The sequence below is a fragment of the Pleurodeles waltl genome, chromosome 4_1, assembly GCF_031143425.1.
Source record: "Pleurodeles waltl isolate 20211129_DDA chromosome 4_1, aPleWal1.hap1.20221129, whole genome shotgun sequence".
In the NCBI taxonomy this organism is placed as follows: domain Eukaryota; kingdom Metazoa; phylum Chordata; class Amphibia; order Caudata; family Salamandridae; genus Pleurodeles; species Pleurodeles waltl.
Genome location: NC_090442.1, coordinates 250769642 through 250793583, shown reverse-complemented (window position 1 = coordinate 250793583; position 23942 = coordinate 250769642). Strand labels below are relative to the sequence as shown.

General features: G+C 45.3%; 1 protein-coding gene across 1 annotated transcript in view; it reads left to right on the top strand.

Moving 5' to 3' along the window:
* ATXN10 (ataxin 10) overlaps nt 1-23942 on the top strand; it is a 1000711-nt gene that overhangs the window by 311409 nt on the left and 665360 nt on the right. Inside the window, exon 4 of the mRNA XM_069228252.1 lies at nt 6729-6825. Coding sequence (XP_069084353.1) covers nt 6729-6825 — 97 coding nt within the window. The remainder of the gene's footprint in view (nt 1-6728; nt 6826-23942) is intronic.

The window sequence follows — 23942 nt, the reverse complement described above, 5'->3', positions numbered from 1 at the left end:
GAGGTCATCTTGCAGAGGTGGAGATCAGAGGACTGTGGTCTCCAACAGAGACCAAACTCCACATCAGGTTGTTAGGACTTGCGAGCCAGGCAGCTGATGCTGAAAGCATTCTACCATGCATTGAATGAGGTTGGTTTAGGTTCTTACTGACACCACCTTTGCCATGGTGGATTAACTCCACTGGTGACATCTGGTGGATCACATATGGTGGGTACATCCCAAGGAGGCATGGGGCATCCTCCAACAGTGGGGAGCACTCTGGTTAGATCCAACATTGACAACGCACAGCGCCAAAGCTTTTGTGCACTTGATTTTCCCAGAAGGATTTCTCTCTGACATGCATTCTGGCTCGAGAAGAGCACTTTCTGTTTCTGGGTATCCTGAGTGTGGTGTCCAGACCTTATGGGCATGAGCATCTGCCTCTGAAAAGGCTACCTCGTCAGGAGGATCTCGTGTCACATGTTCACAAAGCACTACAACCTTGGCAGCCAGGTCCGACTGGGAGTGAAGTACGCCGATTTGGTTCTGCAGGTCTTTTTTATATAAGCCATCACAGACCCACCACCAGAAGAATTACTCCTTTGGTATTGATTCCAAAGGTGAGTTATCTGATCTTATAAGTGTCCTTCAGAAGAACAAGTTACTTACCTTCAGTAGCACTCTTACTGGTGGATACTCTATCTAACTGCAGATTCCGCACTGCCCTCCTGCATCCCAGTTCTGTGGAATGGTCTCTTTTCAAATGTTAAAATGCCCCAATTTAGGAATATGCACACCGGTACCTATGATTATTGTTGGGCTTGACGTCGGATGTGCAGACAGAGTCAAGAAAGAAACTGATGTTGGTGCTTATAGGTGGCTCTGTGCATCGCTTTCAAGATGAAAGGCAGTCAGTGTAGAGATGCACTCCACCACCTACTAGCATGCTGGAGCAATGCTGGTTCAAATCTTCTGGATCCAGCCTAGCACCTGTGGATAATGTAACAATTATAAATATGTGATTAGATAGAATATCAACCAAAAAGAGTGTTACCAAAGATAGGTATCTTGTTTGTCTTGCCTTGGAGACCTATTGATTTTGCCAATGGCTTTTCGACATTCGCTACAGCATCAGCAAGATGCTGTGCGGCGTGTCCAAAAGGTAAAGAAAAAAAAAACCACAAGGATGCAGCTCCAGCGTTTTTCCCCCCGAAATTTATTGATCTATGATGGCTTTGTAAATAAAGAAATAGAAGTAGTGCAAAGTAGTTTCAAGGTAGATCGGCCAGGGCAACAATTTGCTGTCTGTTTCGTTTTTTGTTTATTTTAATTTAAAAACATATAAAATGGTGGTGGTGGAGTCGACAGCAATGCAGAGAAGGCAGGTTGGAGGGAGTAGAAGCACAGAAGGGTGAGCACAACACTGAAGGGGCAGTGGAGAAGCAAAAGTGCATGAGACATCAACACAGGTGAAAGAGAAGTCACAAGGGAGACAGCTGGAAAACACATGCATACTCTGTCTGGTAGGTAAGACCTAAAAACAGAATGCAAAGTAATTCCTTTGAGAGGAAAAAAAACACATTGCCTAGTGACTGTTTGAAATTGTGTTTCCGGTTGACAGAGGTATGCACTCTGTCCAAGCGGGAACCACAAACCAAGTCAGGGTAAGTCACAAACACACAATAAATTAACCTGTGCTCACCCCCTGGTAGCTTGGCACAGATCAGTTATGCTTTACTTCAGAGCTAATATGTAAAGTATTTGTGAAACACTTCAGACAGTTAAAACTCCACATGAAAAAATAGATATCACACATGGTTAGAAAAATAGAGCTTAATTTAATGAACAAAACAAAAAAATCTATTGAGTAGAACTCAAAATATGAATTTTTAAAGAGTAAACTGTGAAATAGTGCTAAGAAACAAGAAGCTCCAACTGTCGATATCTCCTTGTACCAAACCGGGACAAAGTCAAAAGTCCAGGCCGGCTACAAAGGCCTGCTGAACAAAAGTAATCCTAGTTGCGTTGACTTTGCAGATGCAGGGAGCCGACTGAAGCGATGCGTCAGTGTTGATCCCCGCAGTAGAGGTGATGTGTTAATCCTTTCCATGCAGTAGCGAAAATGTGTCTATTTTCTCCACACAACAGCGGCAATGCGTCGGTCCGAGATGTGGCATTTCCGAAGGCGATGCACTGAGGTCGATCGACTCCGATCCATGCAACAGGGGCTATGCGCCGGTTCCGATCCTCGCAGTGGCAGCAGTGCATCAGTTCTGACTGCAACAGCACTTTATACCTACTTCCAAGGGCCCATGACTGGATTCGCACCACTTGACAGTGCAAGACTCAGAGTTGTCAGAGTCTAAGTACTGCAGCAGGTGAGATGGCAATCTTTTGTGTCCTTGAGACTTAAGAAAACAGGAGGCAAACCAGCAAGCCCTTAGAGTCATTTAGGTTCTGGATTAGAGAGACGCAGGTCCAGTCCTTCATACTTCCAGGCAAAAAAGGAAGCAGGCAGCAGGTCAGCACAGCAGAGCAGGAGTCCAGCAGAGTGGCAGTCCTTGTAGAAGCATAAGAGTCCTTCTTTCTTTCAGAGTATCCACAGGCCCAGAAGTGTAATGAGTTGGTAGAGTCAGAAGTGGGGGAGCCTTCAAAGAAAGTCTTTGAAGTGCACAGAGGGCCTCCCTTCCTGCCCTGGCTCTGGACTCACTACATGGGGTTAAGCAGTCCTTTCTGTGGGGCAAGCCACATCCTATTCAGGTGTAAGTGTGAGGCTGTGTCCAGATCCTCCTGCCTGTCCCCCCCTGGTTGGCCATCAGGCTGTGGTTGGCCAGTCAGTCACACCTAAGTTCCCTCTGTGTGTGGCTGTCAAGTAGGAATGCACAAAGCCCAGCTGTCACCCACCCGAGATGTGTATCCAGAGACAGGCAGTAGGCACCGAATGGCTACAGTAAGAAAATGCCAACTTTTTAAAAGTAACTTTTTCAGAGTCACAATTTAAAATCCAACTTCACCCTAAGTTGTGATTTTAAATTATGATTCCAGAGACACCAAACTTGGGGTCCCATGTCTTCCCAATTGGAAATTACACTTATAAAATGTGATAAGGTCATCCTAATGTTATCCTATGTTTATCCCAATCTGGAAACTAAAGTTAAACAAAGCATCTTGGCTAATCGAAGAGGTTATCCGATAACCATCGGCCAGAAAGAAGAAATCATCCTGCAAGATGGGCCTGAAGAAACCATGAGATTTAATTTTGAAATATTTATTTTTTGTACTTTGCTTGTTTTCTTACTATTAATCAATCAATCCAAGTGTGGAAGGATGCTTGCAAGAATATTATACAAATTGTTTTACCTATAGTGACAAATACACTTGTCATCCCCTGTGATGGGACTTACTCCTGTGCCACTTTTTTTTTTAATAGCACACTTTATTGATTTTCACAGCAAACATAACGAACTGTGGCACACTAAGAGTACAACAGTGACACGGTATTCCTTAAATACTGCCTACCGCCTGCCCTAAAATTAAATATGCACACTAGTGGGTAATCGTAGCTCTTAATCATTGTATGTCTGAGTGTCATTGTCGAGTAGTGACCCAAATAGATTAGTCCCATTGATGATGATGCCCCTTTAGTTTGATCATGCCCCCTATACTTGTGTTTTTAGGGGCATCCTCGGGCCTCATAGATCAGTTGTTCCCTAGTCATCCACCAATCCATTCCCCTCTTTCATTCCACAATTGGCGGTGGGGTGTTCAGTTTCCATTGTTGCGCTGTGCCCCTTGTAGCTACTGCAAGCCCCAACCAAAGTGGTGTCAGCCTGTAGCCGACTCAGAGAGAGTGGTCAGTGGTGATATGAAGAAGGATCAGTTTGGGGTTGCGGAGGATAGGATGATCTAAGATGTGTTCTAGGCAGGATAATACCAGTTTCCACTATATCGCAAGCAATGCGGGGAGGCGATCAGCCCCATCTGTTTAAATTTGTGTCTCATAAGATATGTTCTGTGAAGGTTGTTTAACTGGATGAGGAAAGGTCGTGACTATTGCTACCTGCCCCAAGGATGTTCTACCCTCCACCCAGTCTTCATCCTCGCACGATCTTATGTCTTTTTCCCAGGCTATGCGTAATGCTGGAAGGGTGTCATGGGTGTGATACACCAGAGAGCAATAAATCTGTGATAGTTTGTGTTCCTCCAGCTTCCCCATGTCCTAGTCCTGAAATATATGGTGTACGAGCATGGCGTAGTTGCAGGTACTGATGAAATCAGTTGCTGTGCTGGGTGTATTCTTTTTGTAGCGTTTGATTTGTTTTCATTGTGGTGCCCTCCTTCAGATCACCTAGCCTGGAGATGCCCATGAGGTCACATTGACGAAAACCCTTAAGTGTTGCCACCAAGCCAAGAGTGAACCCCTCCCAGTGGACCTCTCCCACAGTGGCTTCAGACCCGCGAGCTCCCCATCCCATCATATGATTTTCAGGTTTTCTTTTTTCTATGTCTGGATCACTATTAGTGTCGATGGTTGGATTGTTTGTGGGACAGGCTTCTCCAAAATCATTTAGTGTGTGGTTGCCCCTTGGAGTGCCCACTTCTCTACCACATAGGCGGTAGTGCCTTTGGTGTTATATAGCCATTTGTTAATGACCATCAGCTGGGACGCAGAGTAATATGCCTCAATGTTTGATGCTGCAATGTCCCCATCATAAGTTGACTTAAGTGAAATGAACATTCAGTGTACCCCAAGGTGCTAGACTGTGTTGGGGACTAAGGCAAATTAAGAGGCCTTGGTGGAAGTAAGAGGGTGATAAACTGGACATAGGGGTAATAAAGAAGGTAGGGCAGGTTAAGAAAAATTAAAAAAAATAAACATAGGGCCCTACTGGTGCCAGTTTAGATGATCCTGTTGTGCTGTGGGTCGTAAGCATGATGCCTGTTGAGGGCTGCATTGGAAAATAAAGCAGTCCCCTGTCTCATTTAGGTCACAATGCCCATGAACACATTCATGCGTGCCATGATATAGCTCAGACGTAAATAGGCGAGGATTCGCTATGAATCACTGCAGAACATCTGCGATTGTGTGCAGTGGACATGGACTTTGCTCGAAACATCGTTTGGTGGTGTTATTTTATGTTCAGACTGCCTCCCTTTGGTCTTGTCATTGGCGATTTAGTCTGTATTAAAGAACTTTCTACACCAATACTTAGGTAATGCTTCTGTAATCACAGCCCCACAGTGCACCTTGTGAAAAAGTGCTGTAAAAACCCAAATACAACCATTAGTGCATGTCTGCTAAACCTATCACCCTGCTGCTTTTCTTACTTTTGGTTTACTCCTCTGGATTGGCATGAGGCTGCTTGTTTGCGAGGAGGTGCTGTAGTAGCTAGATTTTGTGGATATAGTTTTTGCCATGGTTATCTACCAACTGGCTCCATGCCATGAAATCAATGGTTTATATGGGTTCAGCGTAATACAATATAATTTAATTTTAGATTTATCTTTTGCATTTTTCCCCGAACCACTTACACATGCCTGCATCGCGTTGTGCTTTATCCTTTAGTTCAGTTTCAGTTTGTGTTTGCATGATCAACTAAAACCATTTCAAATCTATTGAAGAAAACAATTATTCACAAAACAGATATCATGCAACCCGGTCCTCTTAAAAAAATAAAAGTCCAGCGTAAAAAGAAGCATTAGTCCTGTAACAAAAGAATCCAGATGAACCATTGTTCTTTAGTTACTGATATGCAAACCCAGCATCACCTTAGTCGGAAAGAATATGTACCTATATGTTACATCCAGGTCAAAAGGGTCTCTTTGAACCAACCCTGACTATTTAGCTTAGAGCACTTTGGTTCATTTGACTCATAGTTTAATTATCCCATTTTTATTGGTCCAAACATGGAGACCGGCGTTGACTAGACTGTGGCTGACCGAGACTCGGTATGCTCTGATGGACAGTATTCAAGAGCAGGAGACCATGTAGATCTTTAGACCACTTCCTGTTATGCAGAACTATCCAAGTGTGTCTTTAGCATACTCAGCAAGAATAGCTTAACTTTTTTGCTTCTTTCTGGAGAGTGTTTTTACTCATGACCATGGCAAAACTTGGGAATACATTCTGGTGGTTGCTGATGGGACTGGAGGCTCCAACCTGGAAACTTTAATGAGAAGTCGTCCTCTCCAACTCAACAGGAAGTGTCCTACCTGCTGGAAACTCATTTCTCGAATATTGTTTATTTTAGAAATGGAACAGGTTGAACTTGTAGTAAAGGTTAACACTTCTAACTTTCAGTTGCAATTGTCTATGTTGATTTGCAAGACAAAAAGCCCATCATCGTGGTCATTACACCACAAACTGGCTCCATCCATCCGTTAATGGATACTATTTTTTCTCTTGCATGAAGACATTTCTGACAAATTATTTTCCAGCAGATATTTATTGAAGTACCTTTCTGGGCTGGTAGTGGAGGAAATGGCGGTGTACAAGGATATGAAAGAGGTTAAAGTAATAAGCACAGGGTACAATGTGATTCCCAGAGAAACAAACGTGGAATATTGCTGAATGAAAGCCGAATTTGCTGATTTGAAGGTTCACCTCCACTGGCGTCAGTCTTTTGTAAAGCCAACACAAAAAGTTTAAATGTACGTTCCTCTGGGATACACAGAGTACATGAAAATGTTTAAACTAAGCTTATTAATACACATTTGCACTAATGTTTTTTAATTCTCATTTATTTCAGCCATTCGCTGTGGCCTTCAATTTCTTGGAAACATTGCATCAGGAAATGGGGATTCCCAAAATAGCATTTGGAAGTGTGCTTTTCCAGAACTTTTCTTGTAAGTGTTGACGTGCACCTTTTCTAACATGTCGTTTATATTGACTTTTTGCATATGGGATTTCCAGCGCTGCTAGCACTACAATCCTTTGTGGCATGTGGGCTGTTTAATGTGGAGTCAGTGGTTCTTGTCCAATAGGGTGTGACTTGATACATTTTACTGCCTTGGCGCTTTATGTAATGAAATGACCCTACATGGCCCTGAGTTTTATGTGTTCAGCTTTAAGCATCGGTATCGGAAACGCTACACATAGAACATTCTTATGTGGGACGAGGTGATATTTCTCTATGTGGTTTGAGGTTGTTGCCTAGCATGGTGATGGCAAATAAAACCCTGTTCATCACAGTGGCAACTGAAAATCAGGATTTCTTTTAGACATTATTGGTTATACAAGTAAAAACGTAAACCATACATTGTCTGTCATTCTAGTTGGAGAAGGGTGGAGGTTTTTTAAAGGCATGGAGGGATGATGCTTTTCCTGAGATTTACAGTAGGGTGTTCCAGTGGCAGTCAGGTGGCAGGACACAACCTGAATTTAGAGATGGCCCAACTCAGAGAGTTGGTGATGATACTAGGATTTAAATATTGAGTTTTATTGCATGATTGTCTCAGCAAAAAGCAAGTGAAAGGTTTGTTGATTAGAATTAGGAATTAATGTAGGAATTTGTAGTAGGATGAGAGCTATACAGCTTGATTTTGGTAGGAGAAGTTGGTGCGGCAAACAAAGGTACTTCTGGGCTCATCTGCTTTGTGAAATGTATTTCAAATCACTCCGTTCTGAATATTTGGTTTAAGCCATCTTTTAATTATTATAGGTGCCCCATTATGTTACTCAAATGCTGTCCGACAATCATTGCTCCCACCTTAGGTTTTAACCTTCCCTAGCCATTTTTGTAATATCTTATCCAAGTGGTCTCCTATTCAATTTTCTCTCAATGAAACATTTTTCAAATTATTTCAAACCTGATTGTACTTTGAGCCAAACGGTTCAAATTATTTGCTGATTAACCTTGCTGCAAATATTGAAAGCAACCTATTACAGTTGTCCAGATTGTTTGACTACTAGCAGTAACAAGGGTTTTTGTCTTCTAGAACGAGTGGTGTAGATACACTCGGGTGATCTGTATTGGTGGTGGGCATGTTATACGGTTCCTACTAAAAGAATAGGACTGAGTATTAGGATGACAGAACTTTAGGATGTGGGAGATTAAGTCGGTCCACACAGTCAGAAACTGCCGGCCCAACTTCTGGCTAGCACACAGTGCCTTACCTACACCCCTAACCCTGTCGGAGTGGAAGGTGATTGTGGCAACTTGAACATTACACTCTGCCTCCCAAGGAAGTTGTGGAAATAGATCTCACCCTTTTGATATATTACTCATGCATGACATTACACTCTGCCTCCCAAGGAAGTTGTGGAAATAGATCTCACCCTTTTGATATGTTACTCATGCATGCCCAGGCAAAACACAAGAGAGATACGAGATAAGTTTTCATTACACTCATTGAAACAATTGCGATCTTACACAAAGAGAATGAGCTGCGATAATTAGGCAAATGAAACAAAGCAAAGTAACCAACATTATGAACATAGTAAAGAGGATGAATAAACCAACCATGATAGATGATTTCTAGATGTTCCTACATAACCCTAAGACTATACAGAGCTCATAGCGGGTGTACCCTCTGCCCAGTCTAAGGGATTAACCTTGGCCCCATACCTGGCAACTGCGTCAGGAGTCAGCCTGTAGTTTGGATGGCAATCCTTTTGGGAAGTTGGTAGATTGGCACCAGCAGAACTGCATTTCGAATACTGCATTCGTCCTAGGTTGGTCGTGGCTGGAGTGCCCCTCTGCCCTTTCTGGGTCAGTGCACCATTTACATAATAATACGCCACTATGTCAGAAGCATAGCTGTGATGCAATGTCTAGATATTAGAAGCTGTTTCCTGCACAGGCAACCCAAGCACTAGGATATCGTGCCCTGTGTACCTAGCCTTGAACAGAATGTACCAATAACATATCGAGAAAAGGCTGAATCGTACAATATATTCCTAGAATAATATCATGCGAGCGAGGTGTGTAAAATGTCACTGCTAAAAGCCATGCTAAAAACAATGCAGCTAAAACGTGTAAGATGTAATATTAAAAATGAAGCTAAATGGAGGACCAACGTTGGTCCAAGTGGGCATCACAACACCCTCACCTTGTCTGTGAAAAGACAGATTCTAAAGAACCCATGCTATAAAAGGAATAAAATGTTCACTCCAACAAGCACAGCAACAAGCTGAATTGAAAAGGAGACAATTAAAAATATAAAAATTAGTGCAGGCTTCCATGATGTCATCCATATTGTTAGTGTCAATAGAATCCACAATGGATCCAGCTTCAACAGATGACAGAACCACAGGAGCCTCAGTGAGGAAGTTGAAGGAGCAAACATGGTCAAAATTCTCAGCCACCGCAGAGAGAGTAGCATCATGTGCAGTCCCCACAGTGGGTGAGCCAGAAGTAAGGAATCCTGAAGCCATAACATCCCAAGTCACATAAAATGGCTCATAGAAGGCATCCTGAAGCAATTGCAGTCTCATGGGACACCACCGAAAATGAACCCTTAATAGGGACATCAGCAGATCCATGTCCATAGATTGTATCAATTGTGTTGCAAGACAGATGTCGAGTGCACACTCGAAAGGGCACAAAAGACTGCATAACACAGGCTGCACACAGTAGAACCATACTAGCCGAAAGGACAAAGCCCAGTTGTCATTTAGATCCTTCAAAAAAGATATGCCAAAGTAATATATTATGTAGTCATGACACAAATATACATGGGGTCATTCCATCACCATTTGGCTTTGAGATGGGACATCCATCGCAGAGCAGCAGAAGTAGAATTAAATTACCACCAATTAGGAATAACACAAGTGGTACGCCTCCAAATACACTCAAAGCAAAGAGTGTATAAAAGATGGAATCACTCCAAAAGCAGTATGGAAAGTACTGACAAACCCCACCCATTCGATTTAAAAAGGTGTACAACACCTGCGGTGTTAGACGCATTAAAGGTGAAACTCACAAGTTCACTGAAGTGTGAAGGAAAGTTGGTGTTTAAAAGTGATTTTATTTCAGAGGACAACCCTGCAACTTGTATTTTGAATGTTTCACAGGCAGATGTAAGAGCCACCTTTTTCTGAAACAATAGTGCTTTCAGCCGACTCAGCTTGTCGAAATTAACATTAAAGAGAGGAATGGAAGGCCAGAAGCTAGGTAACCTAATCTCATGCGTGGGAGGACAAAGCACGTTATTACAACAGGTCACTATTTGATAAATAGAAACCACATAAGGGACACCTGCTGTCATCCACAACAGCCTTAATCATTCAAGTAAATTCCATTTGAAAGTAACTGAAACACTGGCTGACTCCAGGCAACTGGTATTACCTTCAAGTAACATGCTAAATTGGCCACACACATGTTACACACACTTTGCAGTGTCACTTGTTTACTAATCATTGAGTGGCTTAGAGAAGTTTTGCATTCGTTTCCACTAAGTAAAACCTATTTTTCTGCACTCACGCATTTGTAATTCAAGGTTAATTCCATCACCTTGTGTATAAAACTCTCCCCTAGAGCCTCATATCTGCCTAATGGAAAATGTTTTAAGCATGATGTAAACTGAAATGTTGAGACTGGAAGTGTGATAACTCCATGTATTTGACATACTGTTGATGGTGTTTCAGCTGCTATGAAAGGCACCTTTTCTAATTTCTCTTTATTAAGCATTCTGTATGTAGCATCTTTCTTTGTTGCTGTGTTGACTTTAAAGGCAACAACAATTCTGTTGCGTTCGTGTGCTTCCAGGGCACGTGGTTCGGTTTAAGAACCTGAAATGTCCAACTGAACTGCATAATTGATCTAAGATGACGTTGCCTATGCTGTAAAAAAAGACGTGTCATTATGTATAATATCAATTGCTGAAGACACTGTTATTTAATGTGTAAATGCAAGTGGACATTGTATTCATTCCATTATAAACAACAGCCAATGCTTTTTCTAAATTAACCTGGTCTATTTGCCTTAAAAGAGTATCAGCTTCCATATGAGAAAGCTTCCAGATTTCATTGTAAATGGCATACAGGAATCTTTTGGATTGTGGTGACCTAGTTCCCAACAGAAAATCGTGCAAATTCAGGTCATCAGAGAGGAGAGAGAGAGAGAGAGAGAGAGAGAGAGGTGCTCTTTTACATCTGATAAAGTGGAATGTTGCAACCATTGCTGACAAAGCTTCCCCATGCTGTTTGTAGAGACCACCCTTGAGTGGTGTGACTGGATATAACAAGTGTCCGGTCTGCTTGCTTTAAAACCATGCAAGGAGTTTAAAAAATTGCGCATGACAACCATTTGTGTCCACTGACCACAATGACCCCCCTTTCGGTCCTGAAAGTGTAGAATTAAATGTACAATACTGTTGAGCTGTTCTTCACTGTGATTTACTAAATGTTGCCAATTTTCAAAATGTGCAATTGAGGGAATACTGGGCACATTCATTTCGTTAATTTTTGCTAGACTTACACATGTGGTCTTCTGTACAGTCATTCAGAAAAATCATCTGTAGTGGAATTAGACATTCTTCAAATAAGGCATCCATGCCTTGTACTTGCCAGCTTTTTCCCCTAACCGTTTTCAAATCAATTGTATCTTTTCAATATTCATAGCCTTTAATTGCTAGTTGGGAAACAAATGAATATGAATAAATTAATTCTGTGTGAGTCAGCTTATTTTTCCTTGCTTTTGAGGGTGTTATTTTAAAATAATAAGACACAGGATCTGAAGTATCATGCCCAGAAAAAATATATAAATTAGTCTAAATATGTTTTGGAATTTCCCACTGATGGAGTCGGGCACAATTGCCATTGTATATAATTTAAAACTATAATTGGAGTTCTATCTCTATATAGGTAATGGTGTGCATAGTGGTGGTAACAAATCATTTCACCTTAACTGGCACAACTCATGTGCATATCCTCACTTTCAACCACAGAATAATATTGAAGCTCCAATAGCATTGAAGGCAACGTTCTAATGCCCCATTCATCAGCAATAACACCTTGGGTTATCACATCATCCATAGATACTATTAAGACATATGGAATTAGTATAGTTTCTGTAAGACCAAAAATATCATGGGAGAACGTATCTCAAACAATCCCATCAGGAACCGGAACAATAGAAATGTTAACAAGGGACAAGTCTCTTTGAACTTTGTGAGAAGAAGAATGAGGCTTCAGCACCTCAATACCAGTTCAACAGCAGAGCGTTCTGGAAGTTAGTGACCATTTATGAGCAAGAAGAAAACAGTCACAAATCCATCCACAGGAGCAAATAAAATAATGCAACAGTAATCCACAAATTGGACCACAAAGAGATCAGATAAGTGCTTTTCCATCAGTGAAGAAAACCACAAACAATATGCAGTTAAGTGTGTGACGAATCAGAAGAGACATTTTCAATGTCAACAAAGTACCCAGAAGCAGTCTGAGTGAAGACAGGAGCCTCAGTAGGTGAAAGAGAACTGGTAGACACCTCCAAAAGTGGTTCATCTTAAACAACTCTGTTGCTTTGAAAAGTAGTAGAAAACTATAGACTCACGTCTGATATGCTTATTGCATTTGTAGTGATAACAGAGATCAACAAAAGTTCATTCTCAGCCCTCCCTTGCCTCGGGGAAACAATATTGTTTAAAATGCTTGAAGATTTATTTCATAGAGGTTAGTGAGAGGGGTTAGGGAACTACACAGGAGTACTCGGGGCCTACTGTGTAGGATCAGCCACATAATGCAATTTTACTTGATCAATGGAGACAAAGCATTTGTCTTTACAACCAGCCAGCAGTGGCAACATCACAGTTCTGGTACCTTGATTTGTAAGTCAAATCAAATCAAATCAAATCAAATCATTAACATTTATAAAGCGCGCTACTCACCCGTGCGGGTCTCAAGGCGCTAGGGGAAAAAGGGGAGGGTTATCGCTGTTCGAACAGCCAGGTCTTTAGGAATCTCCGGAAAGCGGAGTGGTCCTGGGTGGTCCTGAGGCTGGTGGGGAGGGAGTTCCAGGTCTTGGCCGCCAGGAAGGAGAAAGATCTCCCACCCGCCGTGGAGCGGCGGATGCGAGGGACAGCAGCGAGTGCGAGGCCAGAGGAGCGGAGGGGGCGGGTGGGGACGTAGAAGCTGAGGCGTCTGTTGAGGTATTCCGGTCCCTTGTCGTAGAGGGCTTTGTGTGCGTGGGTGAGAAGTCGGAAGGTGATCCTTTTGTTGACAGGGAGCCAATGCAGGTGTCTCAGGTGTGTGGAGATGTGGCTGCTGCGGGGTATGTCGAGGACTGGCATTGGTGCACGGTACGAAGGGTCAAATTCTTTCTTCACCACATTTTTTTCTCGAACCAGATCCTCAACATTTGGAATCCAGTCGGTAGGTGCTGGTTGCTCCTTCACTCCTTCAGTGGCAGATAAATTCTCTGAACGCTCATCTTGAAAGTCTTGGAGTTTTTGTAAAACAGCGAAACGTTAATTTATGTCCCCAGTGTGTCTGCCGCCATCGCACTGGGGACCATCAAGATCTGGGACATACATCTGGATGCTGGACAGGGGTCTGACCACCCAATGATCATCTAGGCAGCTTATTTAATGCTCTCTGGACTCCATACAAGTGATGTAGCCAACTGTGACCTGAACCTAATACTCTAGCTTTTAAAGATTGCTTTTAGTCTCTGTTCTTGCTCTCCACTATCAAATTTCCCTCACTATGATATGAAGAGGAATAATGCACAGCTACACCCAGGGTTCCCATGGCGTCCCTGTAAGCCTTAGAGACAAAAGCAGGACCTTGATCCAAATGGAATGCCGCTACTGCATATGCCCCAATAAAGACTTGCAAACCTTTAATAACAGTGCGCGCATCAGCCGAGCATTGTGGGTGCACACAATGGAATCTGGAACAACAATCTACAGCAGGTAGTATGTATTTGAATGCACCATCCAAACTTAATGACCCACAATGGGCTAGATACATGCATTGGAGCAGTTTGTTTGAAAATAAGAGTAGTGTCTTTGGTGGGCACTTGATGGTGGAGCTTTTAATTTGCTGGCAAATGTCACAACTAAGAATATATTGCTTTGTTTGTACAGATTGTTCCACCAATACCTTTTTGTAACAGAGAAACTTTGTCTGCCACACCAGCATGGGCAGATGCTACACCCTCATGTGCTGCTTTAATTAATTCTAGCCTGCAGTCTTGGTTGGGCATCACTCGATCACCCAAACTCCCAATGGTAGCATAAGGAATGTTTTGGGCACTTAAGTGGTAGGAGTAGTTTGCTGGATATGCTTTTGGTAAAAGAGTGAGGCTGCTCGAAGCATTAACAGCTACCCCATATGAGAGCGAGTAATCACAGCTACTGTTGCAGTCTTAATTGCAGATTTGGCTGCTTCATCAGCCAATTAATTCCCAACAGCGTGTGTTCCAACACGTTGATGGCTCAATGTGAATTACATTAGACCTTGGCAGACTGTCTTTTGAGTTCTACCATCTTTCCCCAAAGCACTTTATGCTTTATAGTATTCTATTTTGAATCTCAGAATCCATTTAGGTGCCAATAATGCAAGTTTTCATTAAAAGACTGGACACGATTATACAAATCACGTGCTGCAAGAATGGGGAATTCAGGATTCGTATGCTTCAGTGGCAGAATCAAAGCTTTGAGTTCATCCAGTTGTGTAGTACAATCCCGAAAGACTGCCTGAAAGCTTGTTGAGGTGGAACTTCCCATTTCTCCTTATTCTGCTGTGCAAGCTGCAAAGCGCTGGTGCTTGATGCCTATAGCAGGCTGAGCTGAATTCTCAGTGTATATAATATATTTATACTGATCAAGAGGCAATATGTTGGGGAATTCTTGTATATGCTGGAGAAAGTCTTGAGATTGTAGTATAGGGTCAGAAACATAGTTTACATCAGTGGCAGTCAAGGAAGTGGCCCCCATTGTATCCATCTAGGATGTAAGGCTTTTGCTTTCAGGGCTCTGGCCTTTGTGACAGTCTGTAAGGCTGGGACAGGAATAATGACAGTCATGCGTGGTTCCCTTGAGTCAGTGTTTTTTTCTTTATGACAGCCATCTGAACTGCAGTCAGACTTTTTCCTGTGGATGCAAAACGCATTTCTGCATTCAAATATAAATGTGATTTAGTGCAGTCAGCACTGTGTCACCTTCATTGAATATGACCTAAGTGAAGCCAATGGCACTCAGAATTATCCAGATGACCAAGTTTGTATTGTTGACATGTATTTGTGTGTAAATGTTGTGCAGCAAGGACGTCAGTCCGTAGTGATCTGATGTTCTGGTGCTGTTTACTAAAAATCAGGGCGATTTAAATGACACAGTGGTTTTATGCACTGTGGATAGTGTGGGATATATGTTCTGCCAAAATAAAAAAAAATTCTAATAAGGATTGTACCTTCTTAATAGTGTTTAGTGGATGTGATTGGGCACACCTCTGTAGGAGGTGCGGTGCCAGACACTTCACCTTATTTGATTACTGTTATCCTTAGAGCGAGGACCATGAGAAAAGCAATTTGAGCTTTTCTGAAATTAAATTTGTAAACATGTTCAGCAAATCCCAAAACAATGCGATCTACCCGGGCTAGGTGAGTGTTTAAATCATCATCTGTTAGATATCAACAGAGGACCATTCTTATGGATCAATATCATGCAATATTGAAGTTCCACATGCAGCAAACAGTCCAGGACTGTTCTTATAACCCTGAGGGAACTGACAAAAATGACACTGAGAGCTGAGTGTGGAAAAAGCTGTTAAATCCCTGCTTTCAGGTGCTATGTTTTGGCAGAAAAACCCATTGGAAATATCCCAGGTTGTTTTATATTTTTTTATGGACAAGACGGTATAGGGTGGCTCCGGGAGATCCGGGAATTTTATCAAAGCATCCGACTCCAGGGAGTTTAGTAGTCCAGGCCTCATGTTCGGCACATTCTGCACCATGCTCCTTCCCTGTTATTCCTTTGGACAGAGAGTCCAAGAGAAGGGAGCAGCCGGCCAAGAAGACTTTTTCATCCTGCAGTATGGCTCTGAAAGCGGCAAATGCTACCTGTGTGTTAGGGAGCTATGTACACTCCCTGATGGATGCGGCTAAAGCTGTAGTTCCAGACTTACTGCAGGATATGCAGGGGCTGTTTGGTGAGCTCCTGTCAGACGCTCAGGCTGCGGCTAAGCAGATTATTCAGTCTGATCTAGATTCTACAGACTCAGTGGCCAGGGCAATGGGGACCTCAATTGCTACCAGGAGGCATGCATGGTTGAAGTCTTCTGGCTTTTCTACAGATGTCCAGACCACTCTATTGGACCTGCCTTTTGACAGAGAAAAGCAGTTTGGAGCTAAAGCTGACTCTGCATTAGAGCTCTTCAAGGACAGTAGGGCCACAGTGAAGTCTTTGGGTCTGCAGGCTTCCACTACTACCCCTTTCAGGTCCTTTTGGAGGTTCAGGGGGTTTGGATGTGGAGCCGTTTGTCAGGGGAGACCCTAGTCCACAGTCCAACAGCCTGCCAGCCTCCCATATAGATCCTTTAGAGGGCGGGGAGGGTTCGGACAAGAGGGGCCACCCAGCAGCACCCTGCATCATCCTCTTCCTCTGGGGGACAACAACAAGGAAAGCAGCCCTAGTTTTCTACCCATTTTGAGTCACACTTATCCTGTAGGAGGAAGGTTACGTCTTTTTCTCTGCGAGTGGGAGTTAGCCTCATCAGACTCCTAGGTTCTAAATATTGTGAGGAAAGGATATGCCCTTCCTTTTCAGGAGTTTCCCCCTTCCTTCATTTTGTTCATAAGGCCATCTCCTGTTGTTGCAGCAGGAGGTTTAAATCCTGTTATCAAAAGGTGCAAGGGAGTTGGTTCCAGAGCAGGAAAGGGGTCAGGGTTGTTATTCAAGATATTTCCTGATCCCCAAGAAGGATGGCCGATTGAGACCTATTCTGGATCTGAGGATTTTGAATGGGTTCCTCAAGCAGGAGAAATTCAAGATGCTGACTCTAGCACAGGTGCTTCTTGCGTTGAACAAAGAGGATTGGATGGTGTCTGTCGACTTGCAGGATGCTTACTTTCATATCCCTATTCTCAAGTTGCAAAGGAAGTATCTCCGGTTTGTGGTGGGGTTGCAACACTACCAGTTTGCAGTCCTTCCGTTTGGTCTTACTTCAGCACCTCGAGTCTTCACGAAGGTGATGGCGGTGGTTGCAGCAAGTCTCAGGAAAAAGGGAATATCGGTATTTCCTTACCTGGACGATTGGTTGATCAAAGCCAAGTCTCCAGAGCTCGTGCTGCATCACTTGTAAATGACAACTGAGTTGTTGTTCAGTCTGGGCTTTTCGATAAACGTGCCCAAGTCTCACCTGGAGCCCTCTCAGCGCCTCCTGTTCATAGGGGCAGTACTGGATATAACATTGAATCGGGCCTATCCTCCGCCTCAGCTGATTCAGGACATTCAGGCGTTGATTCCAATGTTTCAAAATGGAGCAGTTGTTCCAGTCCTCAAGGTCCTGCGCCTGCTCGGTCTGTTCGCTTCTTGCATTCTGTTGGTTACTCATGCACGCTGGCGCATGAGGGCTCTTCAGTGGTGCCTCCGCAGGCAGTGGTTTCAACACAAAGGGGATCTCGAGGAGTCGATAGCGATCTCCAGAGACACTGCAGCAGATCTACGATTGTGGGCTGCGGACGGCAACCTTTCCCAAGGAAGGCTGTTTTCACTATCGCCTCTGGTGGCTAAGGTCATAACGGATGCTTCCACTCTAGGTTGGGGAGCTCATCTGGGGGACCTGGAGATCAAAGGTCTTTGGTCTCCAGTGGAACAGACTTTTCATATCAATCTTTGGATTGTGGGCGATACATCTGGCTCTCAAGACCTTCCTCCTGTTCCTTTGCGGTCAGTCAGTTCTTGACGGATAATACTACCGCAATATGGTACATCAACAAGCAGAAAGGAGTGGGTCATACCTTCTCGGCAGAGAGGCTGTGCGGCTCTGGTCCTGGGCCCAGCACCATCGGATGTGCTTGGTAGCAAATCATCTGGCTGGAGCTCTCAACGTACGTGCGGACAGTCTCAGTCAGCATTTCTCGGCCGATCACGAGTGGCGTCTCCATCAGGATCTGGTCCTTCACATCTTTTGGATGTGGGGTTTTCCGTAGATAGACCTATTTGCCACTTGGGAGAACGCACACTGCCTGTCGTTCTGCAGCCTCCAGTATCCGGTGCAAGGAGCTTTGGGGGATTTTATTTAGATGTCTTGGTGCGACCAGTTGCTTTACGCGTTTCCCCCATACCCTTGATTCCTCGGGTTCTGAGGAAGATTCGCCAAGATCGGGCTCAAGTCATTGTAATAGCTTCGGATTGGCCGAGAAGGGTGTGGTACACGGACCTTCTCCAACTCTCACTGTGCCCTCCGCTCCATCTCCCTCTCAGGGCAGACCTCCTCTCACAGTCGCAGGGACAGGCTCTACACCCCCACCTCCAGAGCCTGCACCTACATGCCTGGAGATTGAACGGAGCAATCTGAGTTCTTTCTCTCTATCAATCAATCAATCAATCAATCAAAGGCATTTGTATAGCGCACTGCTCACCCGGAGGGTCTCAAGGCGCTGGGGGGGGGGAAACGCTACTGCTCGAACAGCCAGGTCTTGAGTTGCTTCCTGAAGGCGAGATGGTCTTGCGTTGTCCGGAGGTGGATGGGGAGGGAGTTCCATGTCTTGGCTGCCAGGTAGGAGAAGGATCTTCCTCCGGCGGTGGCTCTGCGGATGCGGGGGACGGTGGCGAGAGCGAGGCTGGCGGAGCGGAGCTGGCGGGTGGGCTTGTGGAAGGTCAGGCGGCTGTTGAGGAACTTGGGGCCCAGGTCGTGGAGGGCCTTGTGTGCGTGGGTGAGGAGTCGGAACGTGATTCTTTTGTTGACGGGGAGCCAGTGCAGGTCTCTCAGGTGTTCGGAGATGTGGCTGTGTCGGGGGATGTCCAGGATGAGTCGTGCTGAGGCGTTCTGGATCCGTTGGAGTTTCTTCTGGAGTTTGGCGGCGGTGCCGGCGTAGAGGGCGTTCCCGTAGTCCAGCCGACTGGTGACGAGGGCCTGGGTGACCGTCTTCCTGGTCTCGGTGGGGATCCACCGGAAGATCTTTCGAAGCATGCGTAGGGTGTTGAAGCATGAAGATGAGACGGCGTTGACTTGTCTGGTCATCGAGAGGGAGGAGTCCAGGATGAAGCCTAGGTTGCGAGCGTGGTCCGTTGGCTTGGGGGTGGCTCCCAGGGCGGGGGGCCACCAGGAGTCGTCCCAGGCGGATGGTGATGATCCCAGGATGAGGACCTCCGTCTTGTCTGAGTTCAGTTTCAGGCGGCTGTTCTTCATCCATTCGGCGACGTCTTTCATCCCTTCGTGTAGGCTGGCTCTGGCGGCGTCCGGGTCGCTGGTGAGGGAGAGGATCAGCTGGGTGTCGTCGGCGTAGGTGATGATCTTGAGGTTGTGTTGACGTGCGATGGTTGCGAGGGGGCTCATATAGACGTTGAAGAGGGTGGGGCTGAGCGATGACCCTTGTGGAACTCCGCAGATGACTTCGGTGGCTGCTGACCGGAACGGGGGGAGGCGGACTCTCTGGGTTCTTCCGGCGAGGAATGAGGCGATCCACTCCAGGGCCTTCCCCTGGATGCCGGTGTTGTTCAGGCGCTGTACCAGGGTGCGGTGGCAGACAGTGTCGAACGCTGCGGAGAGGTCCAGGAGGATGAGGGCCGCAGTTTCCCCATTGTCCATTAGGGATCTGATGTCGTCTGTGGCTGCGATGAGGGCGGTCTCCGTGCTGTGGTTGGCTCGGAAGCCGGATTGCGAGTGGTCGAGGGATCCGTTGGTCTCGAGGAAGGCAGCTAGCTGTCTGTTGACGGTCTTCTCGATGACTTTGGCAGGAAACGGGAGGAGCGAGATGGGGCGGTAGTTCTTGAGGTCGGAGGGGTCTGCAGTTGGTTTCTTCAGCAGGGCACTGATCTCGGCGTGTTTCCAGCACTCCGGGAAGGTGGCGGTGTTGAAGGAGGCGTTGACGATGTCACGGAGGTGGGGTGCGATGATGTGGTCAGCCGTGTTGAAGATGTGGTGTGGGCAGGGGTCCGTAGGGGATCCGGAGTGGATGGTGTTCATTGTGCGTGTTGTGTCTTCGGTGCTGACTGGGGTCCAGGTGCGGAGGGTGGCGGTGGGGGGCATCGGTTCGGTGGTGGGGTTTGTGGTTGGTGGGCCGAAGCTGTTGTGAATGTTGGCGATCTTGTTGTGGAAGAAGGCTGCGAGGGAGTCGCAGAGGTCTTGCGAGGGAGTGATGTCATTGTTTCCGGCGTCGGGGTTGGAGAGCTCTTTGACGATGCTGAAGAGTTCCTTGCTGTGGTGGGTGTTGTTGTCCAGTCGTTCCTTGAAGGCTGTCTTCTTTGTGGCGCGGATCAGTTGGTGGTGTTTGCGGGTGGCGTGTTTGAGGGCCGTCATGTTGTCTGTGGTCTGGTTGGTGCGCCAGGTGTTCTCCAGGGAGCGGCAGTTCTTCTTGGAGGTGATGAGCTCGTCGGTGAACCAGGAGGCTTTCTTGCTGCTGCGTCTGCTGGGGGGGTTCTTCTTCAGTGGTGCGAGGGCGTCTGCGCAGTTGGTGATCCACTGTGTGAGGTTGTTGGCGGCTTCGTTGGGGTCCGTTGAGCTGGTGGGGGGGTTCTGGCTGAGGAAGGTGGTGAGCTGGTCGCCGGTGATCTTGTTCCAGCTCCTGCGGGGGGTTTGTTGAGGGTGGTGGTGGGTCGTCGTTTTACTGAAGCTGAAGTGGACGCAGCTGTGGTCAGTCCACTGGAGATTGGTGGAGTGGCTGAAGGTGACATATTTGCTGGATGAGAAGACTGGGTCAAGCGTGTGACCAGAGGTAGCCGATGTTATTTTATCGGCCAGGAGACGCTCCATTAAGACTGTTTATTCTGGCAGGTGAGCGAAATTCGTCGCTTGGTGTGGAGAGAAACAAATTGATCCCTTGAGAGCCCATCCATCTGATGTTTGTTGTTTGCTTTAACATTAGCACAGAAGGGTTGTGCAGTTGCAACTGTCAAAGGCTATTTGTCGGCACTGTCAGCCCTTCTTTGCCTTCCGGATCAACCTTCCTTGTTCAAATCAACTACTGTTGTTAGGTTCTTGAAAGGTTTAACAAATACATTTCGTCCCACTCCTTTTTCTTATGCCTCAGGGGATTTAAATCTGGTTTTAACGTGTTTAATGGGTTCACCGTTTGAACCCAGGCATTCTTGTCCCTTAAGATTATTGGTATTTAAGACAGTTTTCCTTATAGCTATTACGTCTGCTAGGCGTGTGAGTGAGCTTCAGGCCCTTAGTGTCAAACCTCCCTTTACATCATTCTTTGCTGACAAAGTGGTGCTGAAAACCAAGGCGGCTGTCCTTCCTAAAGTTGTCACTCCTTTTCATATGGAGCAGTCTATTACCCTTTCATCTTTCTACCCTCCTCATCCTTCGAAAGAGGAAGAAAGACTCCATCGCTTGGACCCCAAAAGGACTCTCAGTTTCTATATTGAGAGAACAAAGGACTTTTGGTTGGATGACCAACTCTTCGTTGTATATGTGGGAAAGATGAAAGGCAGAGCTGTCCATAAAAGAACCATTATCCAGGTGTGTCATTCTTTTCATTAAGATCTGTTATTCGTTAGCAAAGAAGATTCCTCCTGAGGGTATTAGAGCTGATTCTACCAGGGCTAAGGCTGCCACTTCAGCTTTGGCTAGGGGTGTGTCAGTGGTAGATATTTGTAATGCGGCAACTTGGGCTTCCCTTCATACTTTTGCGCAGCACTACTGTTTCAGAAGGGATGGCCATTTTGCACGTTCTGTGTTGCAGGATTTCTTGGTGTGACTAGTCAGGCACCCAGCTCCGAGTGCGGTACTGCTTTGGGACTCCATTCATAAGGTGAGGAATCCACAGGTAGTTGTATCCATCAGAAGAGCAAGTTACTTACCTTCGGTAGCGCTTTTTATGGTGGATACACTAGCTACCTGTGGATTCCTCACAGTCCCACCCACCTCCCTGTTGCCTGTCTGGTAATACCAAGACTTTTATATTACAAGTGTATATATGTTTTTAATTATTTCTATATAAATAATTGTTGTACTTATGTTACATCAGTATGGTTATATGTATGTATTTATTTGAGCTATTGTGAGGTCGGTTTTCACCTGTTCGCCTCAAAGGCATGTAAAAAATGGGTGAAACTGACATCAGCATGCCGGCGAGGACCTCTTATTGCCACAGTAACGTCAGATGGAGTTGAGTGCGGAGCCGTGCAATTGTGATGTCCTCGACGACATGGAGAGCTGGGAAGAAGATTTTCCGTTGAACTCATAAGGTGAGGAATCCACAGGTAGCTAGTGTATCCACCAGAAAAAGCATTACCGAAGGTAAGTAACTTGTTCTTTAGCAAGAATGATGTCCCCTTAAGCCCAGAAATGACTTTCCCAGTTCCTGGATCCTGCTAGTAATGTTGGGTATGTTCTCGGCGTTTTAGTAATAGTGTGAGAGTGATTATGTAAATTGCAGATGAATTGTGATGTTGTGAGGGCAGTTATGGAGTCTGCGTACTCCAAATGAAGTTTTAGTAGGAGTGTGCGTACTCCGCAGTATGAGAGTAGGGAAGTTGTCGAACTCAACATTTGTGCTCAATAATTGTCCATGTGATTGTTGATGTACGGACCTTGCGTGGTCTAAGACTCCGGAGTACATTGGAAAAGTGTATGAGACACCTGGTTATATGTTGTAATCTATCTGGTTTAGTAGGTTGATCGGGCGTGGTCAGTAAGTCAGTGTGTGAGTTAAAGTGGGCGAGAGAAAATTTAAACTGAGATTTGGCGAGTCCTATGTGCACCAGGACAAACCCATTGATCAGTTGAGAGTAAAATTTGCGGGTCGAATTTTGCTTGCAAATCTGGGAGACCAAGGAAGAGGAATAGCTGCATGAGCGAAAGGGCCATCAGTGAAAATCCATAAGGTTTCTGAAGCGATTGTGATCCAGCAGATTTGTTTTTGGTTTTGGTTTCTGATTAGTGCTCGCAATATTTTGCATTAGTTTTGTGAGGTTTTGAGTTTAGGAGGACGAGCCGCAAGACTTTGTCAGCCCCAGTATGTGTGAGTGTGAAGTCATTGGAGCAGCGCTGGGATAAGTTGGATAGTGAGAAGGGTCGCGCATGAATTGGCAGCCGTCCGTGAGAGGCAATTGGTTGAGAACGTGGGTGAAAGGAATCTTGGGAGTAAAAGTAGAAAAGATGAAGTTTTTCAAAGCATTAAGGAGTGCCCTAAAGGGAGACATGTATAATAAAGCGACTGTAGGGAGGCCTACACCACCAGAAAATTCTCCGGCTTACATTGTGATGGAGGAGCGAGGTGTCACGCCATGTCTTTGGTTAAAGCAATGGTGCAAATTGAGAGAGAAACAGGGATTTTTAGCATTTTCTGAGCATGGAACGATTAATTTAAGAATTTTGGACCAGTTGTGGATGGCGCTGTATGAAACAAGGCCCCTTCAGAGACCAGCACTGTAAGGAAATGGCTCCCTGTTGCAGTTACCCCCCACTGCCTGATACAGATGCTGACTTGACTGAGAAGTGTGATGGGACCCTGCTAACCAGGCCCCAGCACCAGTGTTCTTTCACCTAAAAGTTACCATTGTTTCCACAATTGGCACACCCCTGGCACACAGATAAGTCCCTTGTAAAAGGTACCAGTGGTACTAAGGGCCCTGTGACCAGGGAAGGTCTCTAAGGGCTGCAGCATGTGTAGTGCCACCCTTAAGGACCCCTCACCTAACACATGCACACTGCCATTGCAGATTGTGTGTGTTGGTGGGGAGAAAAAGGCAAAGTTTACATGGCATCCCCCTCAGGGTGCCATGCACACAAAATACTGCCTGTGGCATAGGTAAGTCACCCCTCTAGCAGGCCTTACAGCCCTAAGGCAAGGTGCACTATACCACAGGTGATGGCATAGCTGCATGAGCAATTTGCCCCTACAGTG